Genomic DNA, 22,969 nt, shown 5'->3' with positions numbered 1-22,969 from the left:
ATATATATATTTTCGTACACATTCTTGCTTTTGTGTTTGCGTGTATATTCTTCGTGCGTCACCAGCAGACGACATACATAAATCACTGCATGGCTGCACGGTCGCGCGGTCCACAAAGGTTACTAAATGGCCCGTGGCCCCCGGTTGCGCTCAAGCGTTCCAGCATCGGTCAAAGAAAAGCACAGTTAGAATTTCCCGATTCGCTCTTTCTCGTTGCCACAAACGTTCACAGCGCAATGCAAGCGCTAAAGGGGGAAAAAACAGACGGAAAGAAAAGCAAAGGGGGAAAAACAGAATGCCACAAACTGTATCGTATATAGTACAGGACAAAGCAACAGCGAAAAAAAAAAGGAAACAGATGCAGACGCGCCTGAACATCAGGAACGACGCCCTTTGAGAAGTGAACTGACCGCTGAGCGATGACTTAATTCGGGCCTCGGCAACGTCTCCCCCGGCCATTTCTAGCGCTGGTGGCGGCAAGTTCGCTCGGAGAAGACGTGTGGACGTGCAGAGGGCCACGGAAGTCGTTCCAGCTCTGATTGATTTCACCAATAATAGCCGGTACCGAACTTCCACTCGCCCCTTCTTCCGACCCCGAGCGGTAAAGAAACAGCTCCCATCTTCTCCGCAGCCTCCGAGGAAGCTGTTGGGTCTCTACCACCGGGTGCCGGACGAAGGCGTCGACGACGTGTGCCCCCATCGATCAATAAAAATAAAAATGAATAAAACACGTGCGAAGCTGCCTCCGCGGGAAGCAAAGATTCTCCCTGACCTTCCGCTCGCTGCACCCCGCTTCTCCCTGCCTGAAAATGGCTGGATCTTATACGTGTCATTTTGCCTCAGTTTTTATGGGCTTGATTTTTTAAGCTTGGTTTCATTTGCTGAACGTTCGCGCTGATAGTTACGAGGAGCAACTATGCATAGCATGTGAGCTGTTTGTTCGAAACCTGGCGGAGCTCTACATACCTCAGGGTAGTTTCATGAAATATCAGGGATATTTTGGTCTAGCTGGCCTGTTGCTGATACTGGCACCATAGCGCTTAAACGACGTGGACATAGAGAGACACGACAAGGATGGTGGAAATTTTGAGGACCTCGCCCTTCTCGGTTTTTTAGTGCCCGTGTCGCCTACGTGCTAGGGTCCCGGCCGGTATCACGATAGATCACGGCGCTGCAATGCTATTTGATGAGGTGGATCTCACTGAATGATGCAGCTTCGGTGGGTTCCGAATGACCACTTGATTAGCCACATGAGGTACTAAAAATATGCAGATTCAACCCAATCTCAGAAGCAAAACGGATAAATAAATGCGATGCAACTGATTACATTCTTCATCGTTTTCCACAATAGCGATTACCTGCCTGCCAGAGAAGACGGCAAGACTTGGAGACGCCCACCACGAGGCCCACGGGACCACGCATCTCCGGGATCGGCCAACACCACCTAGATAGCACAAGGCCTGTTCACTCCGGTACATGACAGTCATGCTACGTGGCCCAAAATTTCCATTGCCAAGGCTGGCGTGACGAAAGCGGTGACGTCAAAACCACTGTTGCTTGTTCGGGAGCATCCCCATTAGATTAAATGGCAGTCGGGGCCAGGTGTCATCACGTCATGGATCGGAGTGAACGGGCCTTGTGCTATCTAATGTTGTGCAGGATCGGCCCCCTTTTCTATGACACTGTATCCAGGGTCGGCGCTGCAACTAGGGCGGGCCGATCCTGGAGATCGTGCAATAGCAAACTGCTCAGCGAAAGACCGCCCAAATAGTGGTGTCAAACCCTGGAAAAGTATAACGACATATTGTAGCGGGAAGGCACAATAACAAAGAAACGCACAGACACACGTCACAGGCGCATGCGGCATGTGCCTTCGCACTACAATATGTCGTTAAGCAAACATGAACTAGCCGAACAAGTCCTCCCTAGGAGATTAGGCATAAAAAGATTGGTATTTTAACAGCGGAGCTGTCTTATTCTACCCTTCGCCGTCTTTCCGGCGTCACGCAGGTCACGTGATCAGGACAGGATGATAGCCGCGCCGGGGGAGGGCAGGTCACGTGACCAACAGACGGGGAGATGCGCACTGAGGGATGAGGCGACCAATGAGAGGGTGCACGCTGGGGGGGAGGAGGTGACAATGAGAGGCTGCACTGGGCGCGAGGAGGAGAGGCTACAAGAGGTGTTTCTGTGCGGCGCGCCCTTTCGCATAACGCGCAACGCGTAGAGCTGCTACCAACGCCGTGCGCGTTTCCCCGTGTTCGCACCGAAAACGCGCATGTTTCTGTGACTGTAGCCGATGCCTCTGGCGGCGGCTCGGCAGGTTTTCACCAGAGAACTGGACACTCGTCGAGTAGCCGGGGAAGTCGCTGCCTCTTCTCGCCTCGCAAGGTTTCAATTTAATATAAGTTCCTGTTGTACACCTGTGTTTACTTTTGTTTACGCAATTGCATCACGTGCAACACATACACATGTAACAGTTGTCAGGTCGCGGGATAGAATCCCGGCCATGGCAGCCGCATTTCGATGGGGGCGAAATGCGAAAGCACCCGTGTACTTAGATTTAGGTGCACGTTAAGAACCCCAGGTTATCAAAATTTGCGGCGTCCCCCACTGCGGCGTACCTCATAATCAGATCGTGATTTTGGCACGTAAAACACCACAATGAAAAATAATTTAACACTTGTAACACTCGGTGTAACTACTATAATTATAACACAGCTTCGCTGTTCGACCATCTTCACAGAGTGGAAGGGGCGGTGATTTTGTTTAACGAAAATGTGCTCTTGATGACAGTGATGTGCTAGAATGATGATATTTAGGCATCATTTGTTTTATTATCCTTGATAATTCTGCAGAAAACTAGGCCTGCATCCAGGACACCTATAAGGGTAGTAAAGATGGTAGTGCTTTCCAGCGCATTGGCTATTTGGCAAAGAGAGCAGCAATACCTACCAATCAGTCAGAAAAGTCTGGGTGGGTTCGCAAAGAGAATTTGTTTTAAAATAGCAACAATAAATTCATTTATCGACCAAAGTAGAATCGCAGGTCGTGATTGGGGAAGAGAATGCAGGGTGAGGTAAACAAGCACCCAATAGATTGCGCGCGCTAGGCCACTCGCTGCACCAAAGTGGGCTACTGTGACAAGGTGCTCTGAGTTTAGCGAGGATGTCCTGTACAAGCATCACGGGTCGTGTTATATTTGAGAGATAGAAATAAAGCCAGGAAAGGAAACGTACGGAAGTCAACCAGATGAGCGTCAGAAGTACTTAAGAGGCAATAAATATTCAAAAAATTCCACTTTGTCTGGAAGTGTTATAAGCATTGTTTCCGTCAGACGTGCCTCAATATTTAAATAGTTTTAATTCATGCATGTAAACATTATATTCAGTGTCCTAAATCATTAGTAGGCGTACACATTGGTGAGCAGATTTGGAATATTGCTGATAACTCAACAAACATTGAATATGATTATGTTAAAATGAAGTAAATTATTGAAGAAAGGTTGTTCGAAGCGGAATTGGGACCACCATTTTTTTAAGTACTCCGTAACCTTAATTGATGCGATATGAGAAGCTGCTGAAATTCGGAAGGCTCGGGCTAAGGGGTGCACTTCTACCCGACGGCAAGCCGCTCTAATTCTTCTGTTTATATTTGTAGCACCGTCATGCCTGAATAGAACAATTTCCCGACGACTTTCATTACACCACCGCTGCCGCAAGGAATGCTGGTTGTAGTAGTACTTAGCGAGTTGAAGGGCAACTCTGGTATGAAGCATGTTGTGTTTGTACCACCATAAGCCCACTTGGCCCTAGAGCTCAAAAAAACATAGATGTGAGAATGAAAAGATTCGGTAAAAGCGGGGTTCAACCAACGCACCCACTAAACTTCCGCTTAAAATTTCCTGGAAAAGTCTGCGATAGCATTGTTTTCGGCATTCCCTTCAATGCGAGCTTTCAACCCAAGTAAAGCGCAAAGCGGCGAGGACTCCTGCTTTAATAGCACCAGCAGGGTCACTGCGCACATGCTCGGAACATGGTGAAATGGGTCTTTTTCGCTACCATAGTTGCATCGCAGAATCTGACATCTTGTTCGTCAAAGCAGTTCCGGCCATTTTTTTTTTATTCTTACAATATACCGCAAGGCTCTATCAAAAACTACTACTCTTGAATACCGATGAGAACATGAAGTCCATAAATACCGGCAGCATTTTTCTTGAAAATCGAACTACATTCTTGTCGTCTAGAGCTTGCAGTATAGTGTCTCCACAAGTTGTATTTGTCCCCCGTTTCGTACTTGCCTTTTTTTTCGGAAAGTTCTTAAGCGCTAGCATATATTTCCGTCACGTGGCCGAGAATTGAAGCTCCAACAAGCGCTTCTCTATCACAGCGCGTTCTTATCTGACAAGCGGCCTCGTTAGGAGGCGAAAGAGTGCTTCTATCTAGGCCAACTATTTCGCCAGCACTTGAGAAACGATGAACGAGTAAAAAGTAAAAATAAAGCCACACTCTACGAAAGCGACAGCGATGGGCGCAGGGCTTCTAAATACGTTCGGAGACGCCTTGCGTGAAAGGAACATCAGGATCCGCTTGCGTAAAGCCACATGTAAGGCACGCGACGCGGAACATTGGTGGAGCGTTATGGCAGCGAGCTTGTCGCACTTGAGGTGGCATCTCGAAGACTCTTAACATGAGGCGACAAGAGCGCCATATGGAAGACCTGGACTTAGCTGGACTTTCACGCTTAGGGAAGTTGTGTGCCAACAACCAACTAACCTCCATTCATCAACGCACGCTGTTGTTATTCTTGCCCCTAATCCTCTGTCTCTTTCTTAGAAAGTTGTCGACAAATAGGCGCTTGTTTCCATGGATACAATATATGTGAAAAGAAATGGCAAGGGCTCAACGCGATGCGGCCAGGCGCTTTGTGTGAGGAATTTCAGAGCCAATACCATTGACGCCTCTCATTGAATGAGAGCGGCCTCCTGCGTGAATTCGCGAGATGCATTTAGAGATTCGACCGCTTCTCTTGTTAAACATGTAAAAGCCGCATGTTTACGATCAAGTCGTGAATTGCGGAATCATGTGTCGGCAAAGAAATGCCGGTTAGCATAGACAACGTCGTGCTCCTTTGCGTGGGAGGCATTTAAATTGACATTTGCTCTTTAGATTCGTGCCCGAAACATTACAAGTATAATTACACACGTGGATATATACACGTGATGGAAATACGTGTTATTTTATATATCGTCTTTGTGTGCCCTTCGTACGTATATCATCCATACGTCCAGGCTACCACTTCGCTAGAATCACTAAGCAACCTTTGAATTTCCCACAATTGCCTACAACAGCACAAGGAGCAACGAGCCATCTATGACATCCGATAATGTCATCCAAGGCAGCCTTAGGTGTCAACGGCAGCCATGCCGCCCAGGTCAGTTCGTCCCCGTGGGTACTTAGCCTCCCCAAATTTGCATGTTTTGTTAATGCTTCGAACAATCGCTTGTAAGTTTTTAACTTATGAAGCACAGAGCGCCAGGTAAACGTTTCACCAGCTAGTCCTTTCCTCTTTTAGTTATATTATGGTTCATCAGGAAATTGGTCAAAACGAGTTTTTGAGCTTCTAGATTTTACGCACAGATGAAACCGCAGAGATAATCCTTCAGTGTCACGTCATATCTCTTGTGTTGCGCATGCGCAGGAACTGCACTATGCCGCATCTTGTATTTGTATAAATCAACACGTAGTTGGCATTATGTGTGTCTGTGTGTGTTTCTCCCTTGCGTGTGTCTCTTTTGTGCCCTAAAATCATGTTTCCCGAATCGCACCAACTTGCCCGAGAAGTTTTATTAAGCCTCTATAGAGTCTGTGCCGGCGTACGTTTATTTAGGCCAATTACTCACAGGGGTTCCTTATTATGAGAACGAAATTTATAAAAAGAAAAAAAATGATTTGGATTGAATACGGCAGGCATTACCAAATCGTGAGTCGGAGCTTTCCACTGTCGGCGAAAAGAAAACTGTACAATCATTGTATTCTACCAGTGCTCACATATGGGGGAAAGACTTGGACCTTAACAATGAAGCTCGAGAACACGTTAAGGATGCGCAAAGAGCGATGCAACGAAAAATCTTAGGCGTAACATTAAGACATAGAGAGAGAGTGGTGTGGATCAGAGAGAAAACGGGGATAGCCGATATTCTAGTTGACATGAGGAGAAAAAAAATGGAGTTGGCAGGCCATTTATAGCGTAGTGCAGATAAACGGTGGGCGATTGCAGTTACAGAATGGATACCATGAGAAGGGAAGCGCAGTCGAGGACGGCAGAAAATTAGGTGGGGTGATGAAATCAAGAAATTTTCAGGTGCAAGTTGGAATCAGATAGCGCAAGACAGGGGTAATTGAGATCGCCTTCGTGCTGCAGTAGACGTAAAAATTGACTTCTGCTGCTGCGAATAATGATGATGATGATGACGATATTTTTTCCCACAAATTTGGCCTTCGTATACTATTCTGATTCGTCGTGACCGCAACTGTTCGAAAAGTGCGATGCAGCGTGCTTCATTTATGACGCAAAAACAGCTCAGAGTTAAAGAAAAGCACGACCCGCTCTTCAGAATCAATGATATCATATGTAACAGTATCTTAGCCTGTATATAATATATAATGATCACCGTAGAGGTGCCTCCACTTTACTGGTATGTATACGTGGGCTGTCAACGCCAGCGTTTTGTTGTCACTTTCGGTGGAAATGCCACTACGTAAATTAACCTAGAGCTTTACAATGAAATCAGACTACTCGTACAATTAATATAATCGCTGCAGCGTCTTCGCTGGGAATTGGGAATTGACAGTTGTTTTATTGCGATAGCAATTATATCGACACTTCAAGCAGATTGCTGCCGTCGGCATCGTCATCGTCGCCGTCACCATGAGGTTCCGTATAAAGTCCACGGGCGATAAAATAGTCGCCGCATGGCGTATGCTGTATGTGCGAGTAAAAGTTCGCGAGGAACGCGCGCTTTCACGGAGAGCGAATGCACGGCGGAGAGCAAACGCGACATCTTCCGTCGGGCGAAAGGCCGTAGGAGAATGGAGGGAGGGGGAGGGAGGGGGAGGCGACATTTAGCTGCAGCACCAAATGCGTACTTGTACTTTGCGCGGCTGCGGGCTCTCGTACGCACCGTATCTTGAAAGCGATCTCCACACGGCTCTGACCTTTGTGTGCGCTGTGCTTTCGCCGCTCAGTTTCCGTTAAAGCGATAGACCGCACGAACCTTCGCTTGCTGCTGCCACCGCACTTGCTCACGCCAGCGTTTTGACAATGGTTGTCTGCGGTCATCGAGTGTGATCTATTCATGTTTGCTTGTGCGCGCTGACACCATGTTTGTTAATTCAGTTAGTAAGCGAATGTGTCCAACTTTAGGCAGCCTATAAAACTACTGTCCTTACTCCGTCTAGCTCTCTACTAATTTGCTATCGCAATTGATGCTTCGCCTTTCTGGCGAAACTGTGACTTTTTTCTCAAAAACACATAGAAGCAGTCCTTGCTATCCAAAAACATTGGTAAAATACTAGTAAAACACACTCATAATCCTTTGCACTATTCTTTTATAAATCACCTAGACCCACATTAACAAAAGATGAGGCAGATCCCACGCACTGTGGGAATCAATGTTATGCGACACATTTTGCTGGTAGCTGATTACCAATCATTGTTTGGAATAACGCAGAGCGTAACCGGGTGGGCTAAGGTATTTGTGTCAGGCGAGCAGCTGTGTGTCTGACGCGTCTGACGGGCCTCACAACCTCGCCACGTGTGAGGCCCGCAGCAAGACGACAATGACGACGATCATGTGACGCCGACGGCATGATTTCTACTCCAGCCATTCAACGCGAGCTTACGACATACAGAGTGTTCGGTTCTATATATAGGGACTATTTGAGACCGTAATCGAGAAACGCCGAATGTGACAACATCAACGACTACGTGTTATACAATCGTACGTATACCTACGGATATGTCATATGTCGTGTATGTTAAACCGACGATGGCATTTGCACTCCGACCATGAAACGTTAAAAACTGTTCGATCTGTGCCGATCACGAAGACGGTACAGGGTCCCACAGGTTCTACGTAGCGTTAGGTGCTTCGAGGGAAGTACATGGAGAATACGAGCCGATCCCGGAGATCGTGCAGTCTAAGAAAGCAAAGCACGAGTTGTCACGAGGAGAGAACACAGGAAACTGACACGTGACACACGCGCCAAACGTCTCAAAGACCTAGTCGTCTTTGGCACGAGAGAAGTGTATGTGTGACCGGGGCCTAGTAGTTAAAGCCTTGGGCTTCAACTCGAATGTCTTCTTGAAGGCGGACGTTCGACTCCACTCTCGGTCATACATTTATTTCTGTTACGAAGGGAATGTTACAAAGTCAACCTCCCACAATATGGGTGGAATGACGCAGAGAATGCTTCGGCATTAAAAACATTCTTACCCGTGAAACTGTAAGATCAGCTGCCAGCCAAGCATGATGTTGAGCTTATTATAGCGAAGGTCCCCAGCCAATAGCCCAGGGCTATTACGAACAAAAAGCATTCTCATTTCAGCCCCTACTTCGCTGCTTTCCAGTAGAACCACGAAAAGCTGGGGCGTGTGATACATGTAATACTCTTAATTTATGCTCCGTGCTACAGCCTATAGTTTCAAGGACATCGAATTTAAGCGTAGCCGTCGTTTCAGTGAGCTCGCTTGCGACGTTGGACAGCCAAGTTCACGCCAGTAATTCTTGTAACTGCCAGCTCTTTTGTCCGTTTAACCTTGTAATGGAGCTACGTTCTCTTTGACTCAACATATACATGCATTGCATGAGGAAAGCAAGATATTTGCTCTATATCAATACCATCTCGCAATTCATTCACACTTACAAGGCACGTTTTCAGCCATATAGTGCTTACTGGGGGAGGACGTGCGCAATCAGAGCATTTTTTTTTACAGAATGAAGTCTGCCATTTTAGATTTACCTCATAATTAACTCATCGACCGATTTCTCCTGGGGATGCTGTTTAAGCACGAAACGGAAATACCGCAAATAAACAGAGCGAGAAGACTGATGCGTACGCCACGCATACATAAATTTGAACGAAGCGCTTCAGATAGCGCTTTGAGCAAACATTACGGGAAGCGTCACGCGAATGAAAGAGGAGGATATGTACATTTAGAACGCAAATTGCGTGCGCTGCGCCGGCAATGCACAAACAATTCACGAATGCTGCGCACTGTGCTCTCCATTCAGTGCCGACGGCACATTTCTGTGGCACTCGCGCATGCAATAACGCATGCGTTCGTTGTTTCCCTCGCGCAAGCAGTCGCGAGTTTGTTCTCGCGCTTGTACGCAGCCGATCCTGTCGCCGTTTGTAAAATGAAAGTTTGCCGTGGCACGCATCTGTTTTTGTGGGGTGATGCCGGTGAGAAGAAATGGTCGTTAAGCCTTCCGTTTCACTATATACGTGCGCTTCATTTAGAAATTCCTCGGTGACCGTGAAGCCTGGCGTCCTGTTTTTTTTTTTTTTTTTTTTTGCTTGCGCGTGTTACATGCGTGAACGTGTCTTTTCGATGTGGATACACCATGTTATAGCAAACATTCATTTTTTCTTCTTATTTTTCGTTAACGTTCTCACTTCCTGAATGACAGCTAAATTGTTCTCCGGAATTGATTGAGCTTGAAGCAAGCGTTCGCAGGAAAATAAGATAAAGGCTGCGCGACGTTTGTTGAAATTGCACCGCCGTCTTGACTCGGTCGCGAAGCTCGCGGAGCGAGCGTGGAGACTATACGACGCTGCAGATGAATTTGTAATTGATTTACAGGGCGCTTCTCCCAGTCAGAACAGAGAATAGTGAAGCACGAATATTTGCATTCCGCGTTAGTTGTTTGCCTTTTCAGATATATTATTTGTTCGAGTGCGGAGTATAAAACAGAGATTGGGCCATAACTGTCTGCCTTTTTCTGTCATTTATTTTTACCAAAAAGGGAACCTGGCCAGCCTTTGTGAAGAATATGAGGTTGAGAATCTAACATGTACGTGGATCATCATCGACATTTGATCTGTGAAAGATTAGAAATGTTTAAAAATGCAGTGGAGTTCATTTCCTCGCAATCGCGTGCATTGCCCATTCTTTTGCGTTGGTGATGACCTTTCCTGGACACCTGCTCTGATCACCAAGCATTCGCTGCCTGCATCTGCGCATACATAAGTGAAGATTGTAGAGAAGAATGAAGCGATTGCATAAATATATAAATTTCACACCTGCCCATAGCGGTCAACCTACCGAGATCCCTCCCTTGGACATCACGTGGATGGCCTGTACGACCGCGAAGAAAACCAGTGTTCGCCATTTTCTCCGTCTTTGTTTAAAACTTTCAAAACGAGATACGTGACCGCGGAGAAACGATATGGGATATGCAGGCGTACTGCGCGCAGGGCTGGGCGAGATATCGACCGCGCAGGCGCGGCAGAAACGAGAATCGGGACAAGCGCAGAAAATGAAGAAAGCAAATGACGGGAAACAGAGCCTGGCACCGCAGTGCCGGTGTAGAAAGATGGACAGCGCGTTGCATAATGTATGCATGCACCTTGCGGCTGTGTCGCTGCTTGCACACGCGCTCACCTCAGTATCCTCGGACGGCGTACTAAGCCTCCATCACACGGTTCGGTATATCTCGTTGCCGAAGAAGCTGAGTGCAATACGCTCACAACCACCACCACTTCAAGTATACTTCTCTTTCGCCCGGCACTTCTGGGCAGCAAGATAAGTAGCGTCGCAGGATATACGTCCTGGTAGAAAGTAGGTGGTACCGCCCGAGAAACAAAAAGAAAAAAGCAACCTCCCGGTAACAACGTCTATCTCTGGCCTGAGTGCTATGGTTACTCACTCACGCCCCTTTTATACAAATTATTCACAGAAACAGTGGGATTCGATCTACGCACACGTCGAAATAAGAACGAACAAAAGTTTGCAGATGTAAGCAGAGCTTCCAGGAGCTGATTGTCCTTGTAGCAGCTGCAAAAACAGCACCGCGGCGTGCTGAGGCTGGATAGATAGCACGTAACAGCTTTTCCTTTGTCAACAACATGGCGTATATAATCATAAAAAATAACAACAAAAACAGCTTCAATGTTTCACAGAGATCTGTAGAAGCCTTGTTGTTGTACTTGTGTGTGCCAGCGGCTAGACTGCAGCCTCTCCTGATATATCAATTAACGAAAACGAAGAACAATTTCTGTCATCTGAGCTTATTATCGTAGGTTTTCCTCGTTAGTGCCGGCTTATGCGCTTTCCTTCGAACTAATTCAACATAGCAGGAACTACTCGTGATTGTCGCAGTTCATACGCCGACTTTGCATTGCGCTTGATTTGTATAGACGAGCAACTTCATGCCAAGCTCGTCGAAAGTTTATAGAATGCATGTTGCACGTTTCTTTAATTATAAGCGATTGTGAAAGCTTTTGACAATTTCTTTTCTTTTCTTTTTATATTGCTGCTTCCTTTAGCGTTTGTTGTGTGTGTTTACCTATGGGGTGATCATATTTAGGTTTTGCTGAATTTTTTAAAAATAGCCTGTCGCATATAACATGGTTCTAGTCCTTGAGCTGGATTATTCAGAGGCAGACGTCACTTCTAGGAGAAATCGAACAATTCTTCAACGAATTAAATAAAATCACCAATTAACGTCCTAATTAATTACTTTAAGGCACATATTGCAATTCACAAATATTAGCCGTTGTGCTTGGACGGTGGATTCCCTTGAAACGAATTTCCAGAATGACACCAGTTTCGAGACATGCACTTTTGTTCCGCTTACATTTTTAACGAAGTTCTCTTTTATTTGTTGAAGCACAAAAATAACTGGAACGCGCATGTATTTCATTCCACACTTTCAGAAATAATATCTCGAAACTGGTGGGATCCTGGAGATTCATTTCAAGTAGATACGTCTTGCAAACGCACCATCTGCAGTTCGTAAATTGCAGCATGTGCGTAAAATATTAAGAAGTTTACTTGTGTATTTCTTTCAATTACCTGAATATTTGTTTAGATTTCTCCTGCTATTAACGTCTGCCTCGTAGACTAATCCAGCTCAAGTACAAGAATTATCCTATCTGCCAATGGCGATTGTGAAAAATTCTGAAAAACTAAAAAAAGGTGATCCCGTATAATTCTGAGAATGAGGTATCTTAGGTCCCCTGCTGTCACACCTAATAAACGCCAAACAATTGATAGGTTAAATTATGAATATAAGACTGCTAGTTTAGAACTTTAGAGATCGCGTCGCAGCGCCATTATTCTCGAAATTACCACACCATTTGTTGTAGAACTTACAAATACTCTCGCACTTTGAAGATTTAGCAAGTAAAGGCATTTCAGTTAGATTTTCCCTCTCGTGCTGGTAGTTCATTATGATGGTCTATGGGAAAATAGTCTACAAGAAACAAGAACACATCCGATATCCGTATGAAGTATTACCGCTCCGCGTTGAAATAACCTTCCAAGCAAAACGTGAGAGGAGCTGAGTTCGTCTCACTGAGCACTGGTAGGTGTTTTAATTGTTTGATAAGTTCAGTTTAGTGGACGAGGCCGCAAATTTAGGAAAGACCCTGAGCCTGCAAAACACAGCCTGGCGTTTCCGATACGCTTGTTTCTTTACGAACGCTTGTTTCTTTAGGGGACCGTGAAGCGGTCTTGCACGTTTAACTTAACATCAACCGTCCCTTGTAGCTATCAAACTGCTTGTGCGTTGCGAACTCAACAGCACGCCGGAGAAATAAGCTTATGGGCACAAGCAGTCATGTGTCATTGATTTGCGCGCGTAAATATCAGGCTAAATGTCAGTCATCGAGCGTAAATGGAATAACACACCTTCGACTCAGACGCACTTCCAAAAGATGAAGCGGTTATGCCTAGGGTTAAAATTTAAATTCTGGACTCATATGTTACACGATCACCATACAATAATGAGACCCGCTGTAGTGGGGACTCCGCATTAATTTTGACCTGCTGGGGTGCTTTGTTGTGCACGTAAATCTGAGCATACCGAGCGCTTTCGCATTTCGGTGCCTTAAAATTCGGCCGCCGGGGCTGGGAATCAAATCCGCGACATCGTGTTTAGCGACGCAACGGCATAGCTGCTAAGCCTCCACGGCGAGTCTGCCTAGGCTTGCTAACGTTACTTAGACCTCGGCACGCACGGGTGGTGTATGATCTGTCTTATTTTTTTTTTGTAAGAACAGATGATTGCCTGCCTGGCGTGTGAAATTTATTAGACACACCTATTCTGAATTTCGGGGGCTTCCTTGTCGAGGACTAGCAGAAAATGACTTTGCGGAAAGGCGTAAAATTATACGCTGACGTCACTTGCAATACCAGCTCAATAAATGTCCCTATATATATATACAAATGGAAAGAAACATTTATTGCTAGCGCCTTATCTTTTAAAGAAGAGGTTCACGCCTTTAGGTTTATCTCGCTACTACTCGTCCCACAATAAATTAAAGCGCAGAAAAGCACTCAAATACACAGAATTTTGTCTGATATTCAAAGCCTCGTAGGAGTAACCCAGACGCCGATTTTTACGCAACGGCGACCGGCATAAACTTTTCAATGAAAGTTCACGACGAGGTTCGCCGCTCGTACAACTCTCATGAAAAGCCCGACGGCGTATATAGCGCTTCAGAGTGGAGCGAATTTCAGATTTTTTTTAGTGTCTTCGAGCGTGCCTCGTGTATAAAAAGCGGGCCTTGGACCCTCGGTGAAATCAGGTCAGTAAACTCTCAATTTATTACTTTTTATTTTCTATCGCCACCGTGCTTTCCTTTCACCAACAGAGATTTCAATAAGCTTCGACAAGTGGCGCTGCCCATTTCACAACCGCGCCGAAATCGATGTCTGCACTACCAGTGAATTCGTAGCGCGTTGATTATTTGCTTCTTTTTGCGACGTGGAACATTGTAACGAGGCAATAAAGGACAGATCATCCACCGACATCTCGACGAGATTGTCGGCACCAGGCGCTCTCTATAAATTGCCCATTGCTTTCCTCCTCTCTTCCCTCTTCGCGTGGTGAAGTAAGGACTTTTCGAACTGAGACGATAAGAGCCTCGAATCGTATATAAAAGTCGAGCGCTCGGTTTCGTTGCTGGGTTTGGTGCAACGCAACCACCAATCGCCGTTACACGGCGCTAAGAGTTATAGCAGGGCGTCGAAGTTATAGGCCGCACTAAACGATACACCCGGGAGAGAAATGATGCAAAAAAAAAAAGCTTGCGACGGCATTTTAAGCTAGAGGTAGGAAGTACGCATTGCCTCGACGTCACTTACGTCAGCGTCGGTAACGCTGTAGTTCTAAAATTCGAAGCTGGATGAACTGCGGCGCTGTAAGAGCAATAACATTGATGCAGGAAGCGAATACGTCCTTTATCTCGGTTTGTACGCGAGGACAGTGGCGTAGCCTCGAAAGAAGAGAGGGGGGGGGCACTCCCCCCCCCCCCCCTTCCCGCTAAAATTTTGATGTTACTATGCGGTTTGCCCAGCAATGTTTTCGCACTAGAACGCTGCCTTTTTCCTTTACCAGTTGGATCACCTATCGTTCCGCATCAGCAACTACGACACGGGAAAGGCAAATAGACTCAGTGACTTTAAAGGGTATGAATGCGAGATAGTTGGTACGAATCCATTGTTGAAAAAACAGCGCGAAGTAAACATGAAGAACGCTTGTCCTGCGTTCCTCCCATGTCCGTACACAGTGAGTCACAGCGGTAGTCTGTGCCCCGTCAAGCCAATCTGTGATTCATTGGCAAACTGTTCGGCTTCATCGTCCTTGCTGAAAATTAAGTCAGAAACTAAGGTTCCCCGGAAACTACACTAAGAGGTGATACATTCTGTTTCCAAATTCAAATTACCTGGCGGGATGAATGTAAGAAACATATCTCGTAAATACGGAGGCTGTGCACCCTTTAGTTTGTTAATCAGAGACCTTCGCTGTTCAGCAACTCTTGTGCAATCAAAGAAACAATGTTACTCGTCGTCCTATATCTACCACAACCCAGCAACGCGCATGGTCTACGTGCTGATATTTTTCTATTCGTTACCGCTGCCTGTAGTTCGATCTGCTTTTTGCTACGGCCCAAAACAGCTTGCTGGCTTCGCTGACCTGTGTATGCTTGGTCGAACAAAGCGCTGCTTTTTGTGGGTACCGCAGTTGAACGAAATCACGCATGAACGCGGTCATGCGCGAGGCGCGCTTACGGGAGTGAACGCACGGCGGAGAACAAACGCGCGTTCTGCGCTGTGCTCCCTTAAGGGCTGCAGAAGTAGGCGTCTCTTTCCTCCTCTACAATCACCATATATGTAGAACAAACGTGCCTTCTTCCGACGGGCGAAAGGACGTGGGGGAGGGGGAGGGAAGGGAGGCGACGTTTACCTGCGGCACCAAGTGCCTATTTATATGAGAGGATCCGGCAACAGTCACCAACGCCGCACGCATTTTGAGCGAACGCGGGCAAAACGCCGAGGGCGTCGACAACAGTTCTGCGTGTTGCCGGTGCTGCTGCATGTGCAAGTTTATACAGCTGATAAAGCTGCTATCATTACTCCGTATAGCTCTCTTCAAATTTGCTATCGCAATTGATGCTTCGCCTTTCAGGTGAAACTGCGACTTTTTTGTGGATACGGCAGTGAACGAAAATCATCTATAAATTATAATACCTAGCTTTAGAAGCTGTAAATCTTCCATGGACTATTACCGGTGACTTCGCTTCTGCGTCAGTTCTTTGTCTACCATACGCATACAACACCTGCAAACGTCGCCTTGTTTCCGGGTATCGAAATTCGAAAGAAATATGGAACACGTTGAACGCAGTCATGCTAGCAAGGGCACTTGTTAAGAATATAGATGAACTTGTAATAGGCAATGAAGCGTGCAAAGGAATAGAATTAGCTAACGAATTCTATAAGCATTTTACTGCACTATTTGAAAGTACATGTAATGACGACCGCTCTTTACCTACGCGTTCCAAGCAGAATTTCTAATTACAGCAATGTAACTTCTTCCTGGGCGAGTTGATGTTTACTATAAGGCATAATTTTTTTAGCTAAAAATAAAGGAAAACAAAATCCATCGTACTAAAAGAGCAGACACAGAAACAGGCGCTAGCCCCTGTTTGTCTGTCTGGTCTAGCGCGCTGGTTCTTCCTTTTCTGAATTTTTTTTTCTGAACCAACGTTTGAACAAAAGGTAATCAATATGTTCAGACACCTTTAAGGTGAGCAGAAGGAAGGACACCGTCGGTTTAAAACAACAGCCTAATATTTTTGTTATCGACCTTCTCAGCGCATGAAGACTGCCAGAGTAACCGTAATATACAAGGGAATTGGCAAAAATACCTTGGGTAACTATAGGCCAGTTTTATTATTGCCAGTATTCTCATAGGGTCTAAAGAAGATTATATTCACGAGACTGTCTAAATGTTTGGCGAACACTCGGTTTTAACGCCATCACAGTATGGGTTTAGACGTACCAGGCCTTTCAACACAAAGCACGTTACTTTATCAAAAAAGTATTATTCTTAAACATTTAGGCGTTAACATAGTTTTTTCAAGGCATTTCATGCAATTAACCACCTAACGTTACTGCAAAATCAAAATTGCTACGGAATCCACGTTGTTGTCTTAAAATTTAGTGCTTGTTTGATCAGGCTTGTTTGATCAGTACCAATGTATCTCTAAAAAAAAACTGTGCGCACTATAGGTGTGTACCATAGGGCAGTATGCTCTGCCCGTCCCTGTTTATTACATTTATAAATTACAATCTAGGAATGGACAATTCAATACAATTTGTAATTTATGCAGACGACACGAGTTTACTTTTTTCTTCAGGAACAAATGTTGATAACATCATAGTGTCGGCGAAGGACACACTGAACAGACTACACAAGTGGACAGTAAATAATTTGTTATACATGAGTATATGTTATACGTATACTCAGTCCGTTTATGTTATACATAAAAGGACTGGCCCTATTCATATCTTGCAAAATGCTTATCGCCCTATATACCTAATAATGTCAACATAGAAGTGTCGACGTCCTGCAAGGACACTGGGTGCTGTGTTTCACAAGTATATGTCCTGGGAACGCCATACAGATTACGTAATAAACTTTGCTGAGTCATGTGTATCCTACAAAAATGTAGGCGTATACTGCCAGAGCGGCAAAAAATTTTATACCATGCTTTCCTCTCTCCTCATCTGCGTTACTCTCATCTAGTTTGGGCTACAGGTACCAAGAAATCAATGCACAAGTTAGCCATATTAAAAAATACTCATTGCGCGGCTTTGTGGGTCTATATACTGTGCAATAGCGCTTACGTCCGAATTATTTGTTAAATTGAAAGTTCTAAATTTACAACCAGGTATGAGTGTCACCTGGTACATGGCCTTTTTGAAATGATTTGGACGTTTAGGTCCGAAATATTTGAAATTGGCCGCCACATACGAACTTTAGCAAATTTACCTTCTAGTTCATCCTCACGCTTAACAGGACATACCGATCGTTGGCACATTCCATGACCACGTACCAGATATGGACTGCAATTTCTACAGCATTATCTCCACAGAGTGCTAAGTAACTTCAAACTAACAGATGCTTTTTTCCCGCGGTCCTCCCTATTTATATACATTCTGTTGTGTACTGATGCACTTATGTGGTGAAATAAACCAAAATATCCCATCTCAAATCTCAATTTCAGGGGCTAGAAGAGTGTATAGAACCGTGAACATTCGAAACTAGCTTTGGCTTCTAGTACATTACCCGCTGTGGTGGAGTAGAGGCTTTGGCACTGCGCTGCAAAGCCCTAGGGGGCGAAATCGAATGCAGGCCGCGGCGGCCGCATTTCGATGAGGAATAAATGCAAGAACGCAGGTGAACCGGGAATTGGATGCGCGGTGAAGAATGTCAGGTGGTCAAAGTTAATCCCGAGCTCCCCACTACGGCGTGCCTCAAAATCATATCGTGGTTGATGTTTTTCGAGTACATTGCAGAACGGCTGGCCTTAGCTACGCAGCAGCTTGAACAGCGTACGGGAAGGCGGAACTCCTAGGTTTCATCAGATGATGGTGTTATTTTTGGTGCTGTATGGTATGAATTCCTATATTCACCGAAACAATTTTTTATGCCGCCCCGGTTAAAAAAATTTCGGAATTTTTCGCACAATAACAGTTTGACTATACTCGGTCACAAAGATGGGCCTCGGAGTGATGGACATTTAGGGGAAGACAAGTGCTGTGTTCGTGGTAAGAGCTGGCACCGGTGATGCTAAGATAACTTGCTGTGCTGACACTTTCTTTTTACTTTCCTGAAGTACAGAACATGGCGCTGAAAACGTGTCGTGCTGTGTTTTGCAGGTGCTGAGGAAATGTACGAATAATGCTGGTGTGTTGCTGCTTTTATGCTTTGGACACGAAGAAAATGTACCGAGAATTCTCACTCAACCGAAATTACAAGCTGTTAGACTGGCACGTAGCACTGTGCGCCATTTAAGGTTGACTGTATATACTAACAAATATAGCTTTGAACAAGGAAAATGGGCGTTAAATGGGCTGTGCGCAACAGCAACCGTTTTTTTTTTCAGAACTTTAATGCACGCGTCTCTCGTGGGCGCTTAGCATGACATCACATTGTGCACGCTATAGGGAGAACTACTGAAAGCGGAAAGCGTAAATGAATGTGACGAAATAATTACAGCAGTGAAGTTTCGTAATAACGCTCTTTTCAAATGTTTCCACGCATTGACGAAGATTCACCATCATGTCATGACACATTCTTTTATTGCGATAGCAATTATATGGACACGCCAAAGCGGATTTCTGCCGTCGGCGTAGTCGTCGCCGTGAGGTTCCGTATGACGTCAATGGCGATGAAATCATCGCCGCGCTCCGGACGCTGTATGTGCGAGTGAAAGGGCGCGAGAGACGCGCGCTTTCACGGGGAGCGAACGCACGTCAGAGACAAAATGCGCGTTCTGCGCCGTGCTCCCTGAAGGGCTGCAGAATTAAGCGTCTCCTTCCTCCTTTACAATCACCATACATAGAGAGCAAACGAGACTTTTTCCGTCGCCCGAAAGGCCGTCGGGGGACGGGAGGGGGAGGGGGGGGGGGGGCGACGTTTAGCTGCGGCACTAAATGCGTATTTATATAAAAACGCCACGCGCGTTCGGTGCGAACGCGGGCAAAACGCCGACGGCGTCGACAACAGTTCTGTGCGTTACTGGTGCTGCTGCATGTCCAAGTTTATACAGCTGATAAAACTACTATCTTTACTCCGTATAGCTCTGTACCAATTTGCTATCACAATTGATGCATTGCCTTTCGGGTGACACTGCGACAATCTTTTTACGTCTATTAACTACAACCAATTTACAGATTTGTATCCCAGCGCACCTGCTGCAAAGATGCAGCCTTTTTCATGTATCACACCCTTTTTACCAACTTTTTGCATACGTCCAGTTAGAAGACATCGTTTAAGCGTGTTTTTCGTTTGTCTTTTATTTTTTTTTCCTGCAGTAGATGCCAGCACATCGCGATCACTAAATCACCAATGTCGAACGCAAAGTCGAGCGTACCGCTTCCTACCAAAGGCAAAACCAAAGCCTCAAACTCAGCCCTTGACGCTGAGTATCGCCTGAGGTACGCGGTCGGACACTCTTAGGGAAAACATCATATCATTATTTAGGCGCAAAGAAGCGGCCTTTGTTAGGCATTTGTGTTAAGTTACGTATAGCACACGGCTTCTCTCTTAACGGCTAATGAATGTAGAAACTGGATTTCTTCGAATACGAATAAGGGCCCATATTAAAAAAAAACGCTCTTACGTTAGAACTGTTCTGCAAACCAGTGGTTAGAGACTTACTACAAACGATGGTGGCTCAAGAACAGTAAACAGCTCTTAGGAACAAAAATCTTTGTCAATTCACTCTCTTTCCCATAACAAAGGGGGTCCCAGTATGTTCCTCGTCAAATACGGCAAACGCGTTGTTTCACGTGCGAATCAACGATGGCAAAAACAACTCACCAAAATGTGGAAACCAGCACAAGCACGCTGCGAAAACAACGAAGTCTCTCATCTTGTGGTCACTGGGAAACAGCCGTTGACATCCACTTCGCCACCGGAACATGGTCATTCGCAACAGTGTCCGAGAAACTTTGGTCTGTTAGTTCAGTCTCCACTCACACGCACGAATGCTGCCATGTATACAAGTGCCCATCGAACGACTTAAGTCTCTGGCCATGTTGTCAAGACCGAAATCGGTTTCTGGCAATTTTAACACCATTACCACACATTGTTCACGCGCCACATTCGTGAACAGATCGGAGTTAGCTAAGGGCTAGGCTAACGACGGGAAATTAGGAACCCCGCCACGCAAGTGATGTATATCATGAACATGAAATAGAGCACGCTTGAATGACATGCCCATCAGTTATTGTAACACCAAGCGATATTCTAGTCCTCCGCTAGCTGCTAAAAAGGCGTGTTACATTTACAGTGTTCGGCAGCTGCACAACAACGAGTGTCTAAATAACATACATGCACGCTAAGACTGGCCATTGAAGCCTACTGCCGCAGCTGACGCCTTACTAACGGCATACGTACCATCGAATGTTAAGAGTGAGTCACGCGCAACCCTTAACGTGACCACAGCTAAGACATGCCATCCGGAGGGCAGCTTTTTGCGCACTACTGGAAGGGAGGCTAAGCCACGACCAGCCGCTGGTGAAGTTCTCGCACTGCACGTATCTCCCACGCACTGACTGAAGAACAGCAAGTAATGTCGACAGCTCAGCCAGAAGCCGACGGGGCCAGCGTCAGAACGTGGCAACCGCGTGGCACGGGTAGCGCAGAAACGGAACGTGAGCTACGACGCTTGCCCGGCAACGTGCCTCTTTCGGCGCGGCGAAGCGGTCTGCGCTCCCGCGTTCGCGAGTCCCCGCTTCCCGAGGATCCCTCGCTTCCCTGTTCAACTTTACTTTTGCTCTCTCCCTATTGGATGAGGAGGGAAGGCGAGCTCGCAAGAAAGGCGGCGCGCGGGAATCATCGCTAACGCTGCCGGTTCTATAGGTGGGGCAGCGGTGCGAGCACATGGAAACTCGTGGGCAAGTTTTCTTTGTTTCATTTTTTTTTGTTGTATATATATTCGCTTTCTTGCGAACCTGTAGTCATACTTCTTCTCGATCTTTTCTTTTTCTCCTCTCTATGGTGGCGCCATCTGCGAACCATAGATTATAGAAACGGCTTCTTTCTGCTGGCGATGGCTTTCTTTTCTTCGGCGACGACACTACACACTTCACGCCGGGCTAACGTGGTTTTTTGTTTTCATCCCTGCGTTGTTCGCATTTTCGTAGCCTCTATGTATAGCCCCGCTCTTTCTGCTTGAATGGCAGTTTTATGCTCCCGGTGTGTGAAAATTGCTGGGGGGCAAAAAAACTGTATATTGCAAGCGAGAATTGCCCCAGGACCGCGTGAAAAGTTTCGGGCTCCTTCTTTGTATTGCATGATAATCCTTTTTTGCTCTGAAAGTGCGTTTAGGACTGTAATCAGTGCTCGCTGACCAGTTGTTGCCAATAACTAGTGGCGGGATAAACAAAGGTTTTCGTGAGTAGGTAGTCTTTGTCCCAGACCGGCTACGTTGGCTTAAAATATGTTATCAATCAGCATTCATCATCAGCCTATATTTATGTCCACTGCAGGACGAAAGCCTCTCCCTGCGATATCCAATTTCCCCTGTCTTGCGCTAGCTGATTCCAAGTTGCACCTATCAGTATTAGCCTTTCTTTATTCTCACGAGGCGTCTTAGTGTTAGTGCTTTGCGAATCGGCAATTCACACTTCCCAGAAAGTATTGATGTTTTAATTGTTCGTAAGAGAATGTCAGCGAACCGTGGAGCTGCACGAATTATTAGCGAAGGCAGGAAGCGAGTGACAAAAACAACTTAGGTAATAAAGGCTTTGTGAATTGGGCGCAGGTTTCCGAAAATCAGATCTTCTAAAGTTACTACTAATGACCGCTCATTATTGTCAAATAAATGCTCTAAAACACCAATACAGAGTCACTTTTTACGAAAAGAACATCTCATACACCACCCGTCATGAGAAACATTCCGGTGCATATCCACAGAAAGCCTGAAGCTTGCTGTTAACTTCTATCGACTTGTCTCGTTTAGTTAACCTGATCATGAATTGTAGGGCTATGAGAACTTGCCACTAGAGTGAACTGCGATTTCTAATACTTGGATAATGCTTTTAAATATTATGACTTATAACGAACTTTGTATCCAGGAACAAAGCAAGAATGTATGATGTCAAAAAGAAATGCACCTTTATTCTGAAACTTTTTTTCTCCTTCTGATATTCAAGCGAAAATAGCAATTGTAGCATGTAGAGCTTGTGGACTTAGCTTTCGCTCCCGTCATTTTATAGGGTAACGTGGTATATTGACTAAAGTGTATGCAGAAACGGTGGGAAGGATTATGTAACGTACGGAAAAGCTGGAACCGATATAGACAAACACGCCAAATAAACATGCTGCTTCAGTGTGTACCAACTTATTATTTGTCGTCATCAATTCGCAACGACGTTGCTACGTAGTGAATGACTCGTTCTTTTCTTGTCACTCTTTTTTTTAAGTTAGTGACATAGCAGTGTACTGCAGTGTTGCCCATGTCCGGAGAAAGCCTGTTTTTCTTGTCTCCATCTATTGACTCCTTCCTCATGACTCCTTCCTTATACATTGCTTGTTTGCTCACTAAACACCATGTGAGGCCTCCATCTTCCTCTGGAACACTCGTCTAATGTGCCCTTTTTTTCTTTCTCGTTGTCTTATGTGTATGCGTAGGAAATCTGTTCAAAGGCGCAATATCACCTG

At 45.6% G+C, this 22,969-nt stretch overlaps 1 protein-coding gene across 1 annotated transcript in view; it reads left to right on the top strand.

Moving 5' to 3' along the window:
• The first annotated feature begins 5,385 nt into the window (after positions 1–5,385).
• LOC119448623 (carboxylesterase 3-like) overlaps positions 5,386–22,969 on the top strand; it is a 147,529-nt gene continuing 129,945 nt past the window's right edge. The window contains exon 1 of the mRNA XM_037711855.2: positions 5,386–5,433. Within this exon, the coding sequence (XP_037567783.2) occupies positions 5,386–5,433 (48 nt within the window). The remainder of the gene's footprint in view (positions 5,434–22,969) is intronic.

This window comes from Dermacentor silvarum, chromosome 4 (assembly GCF_013339745.2).
Source record: "Dermacentor silvarum isolate Dsil-2018 chromosome 4, BIME_Dsil_1.4, whole genome shotgun sequence".
Lineage (NCBI taxonomy): Eukaryota > Metazoa > Arthropoda > Arachnida > Ixodida > Ixodidae > Dermacentor > Dermacentor silvarum.
The sequence above is the reverse complement of the archived record's forward strand: the minus strand, read 5'-3'. Positions and strand labels throughout refer to the sequence as shown.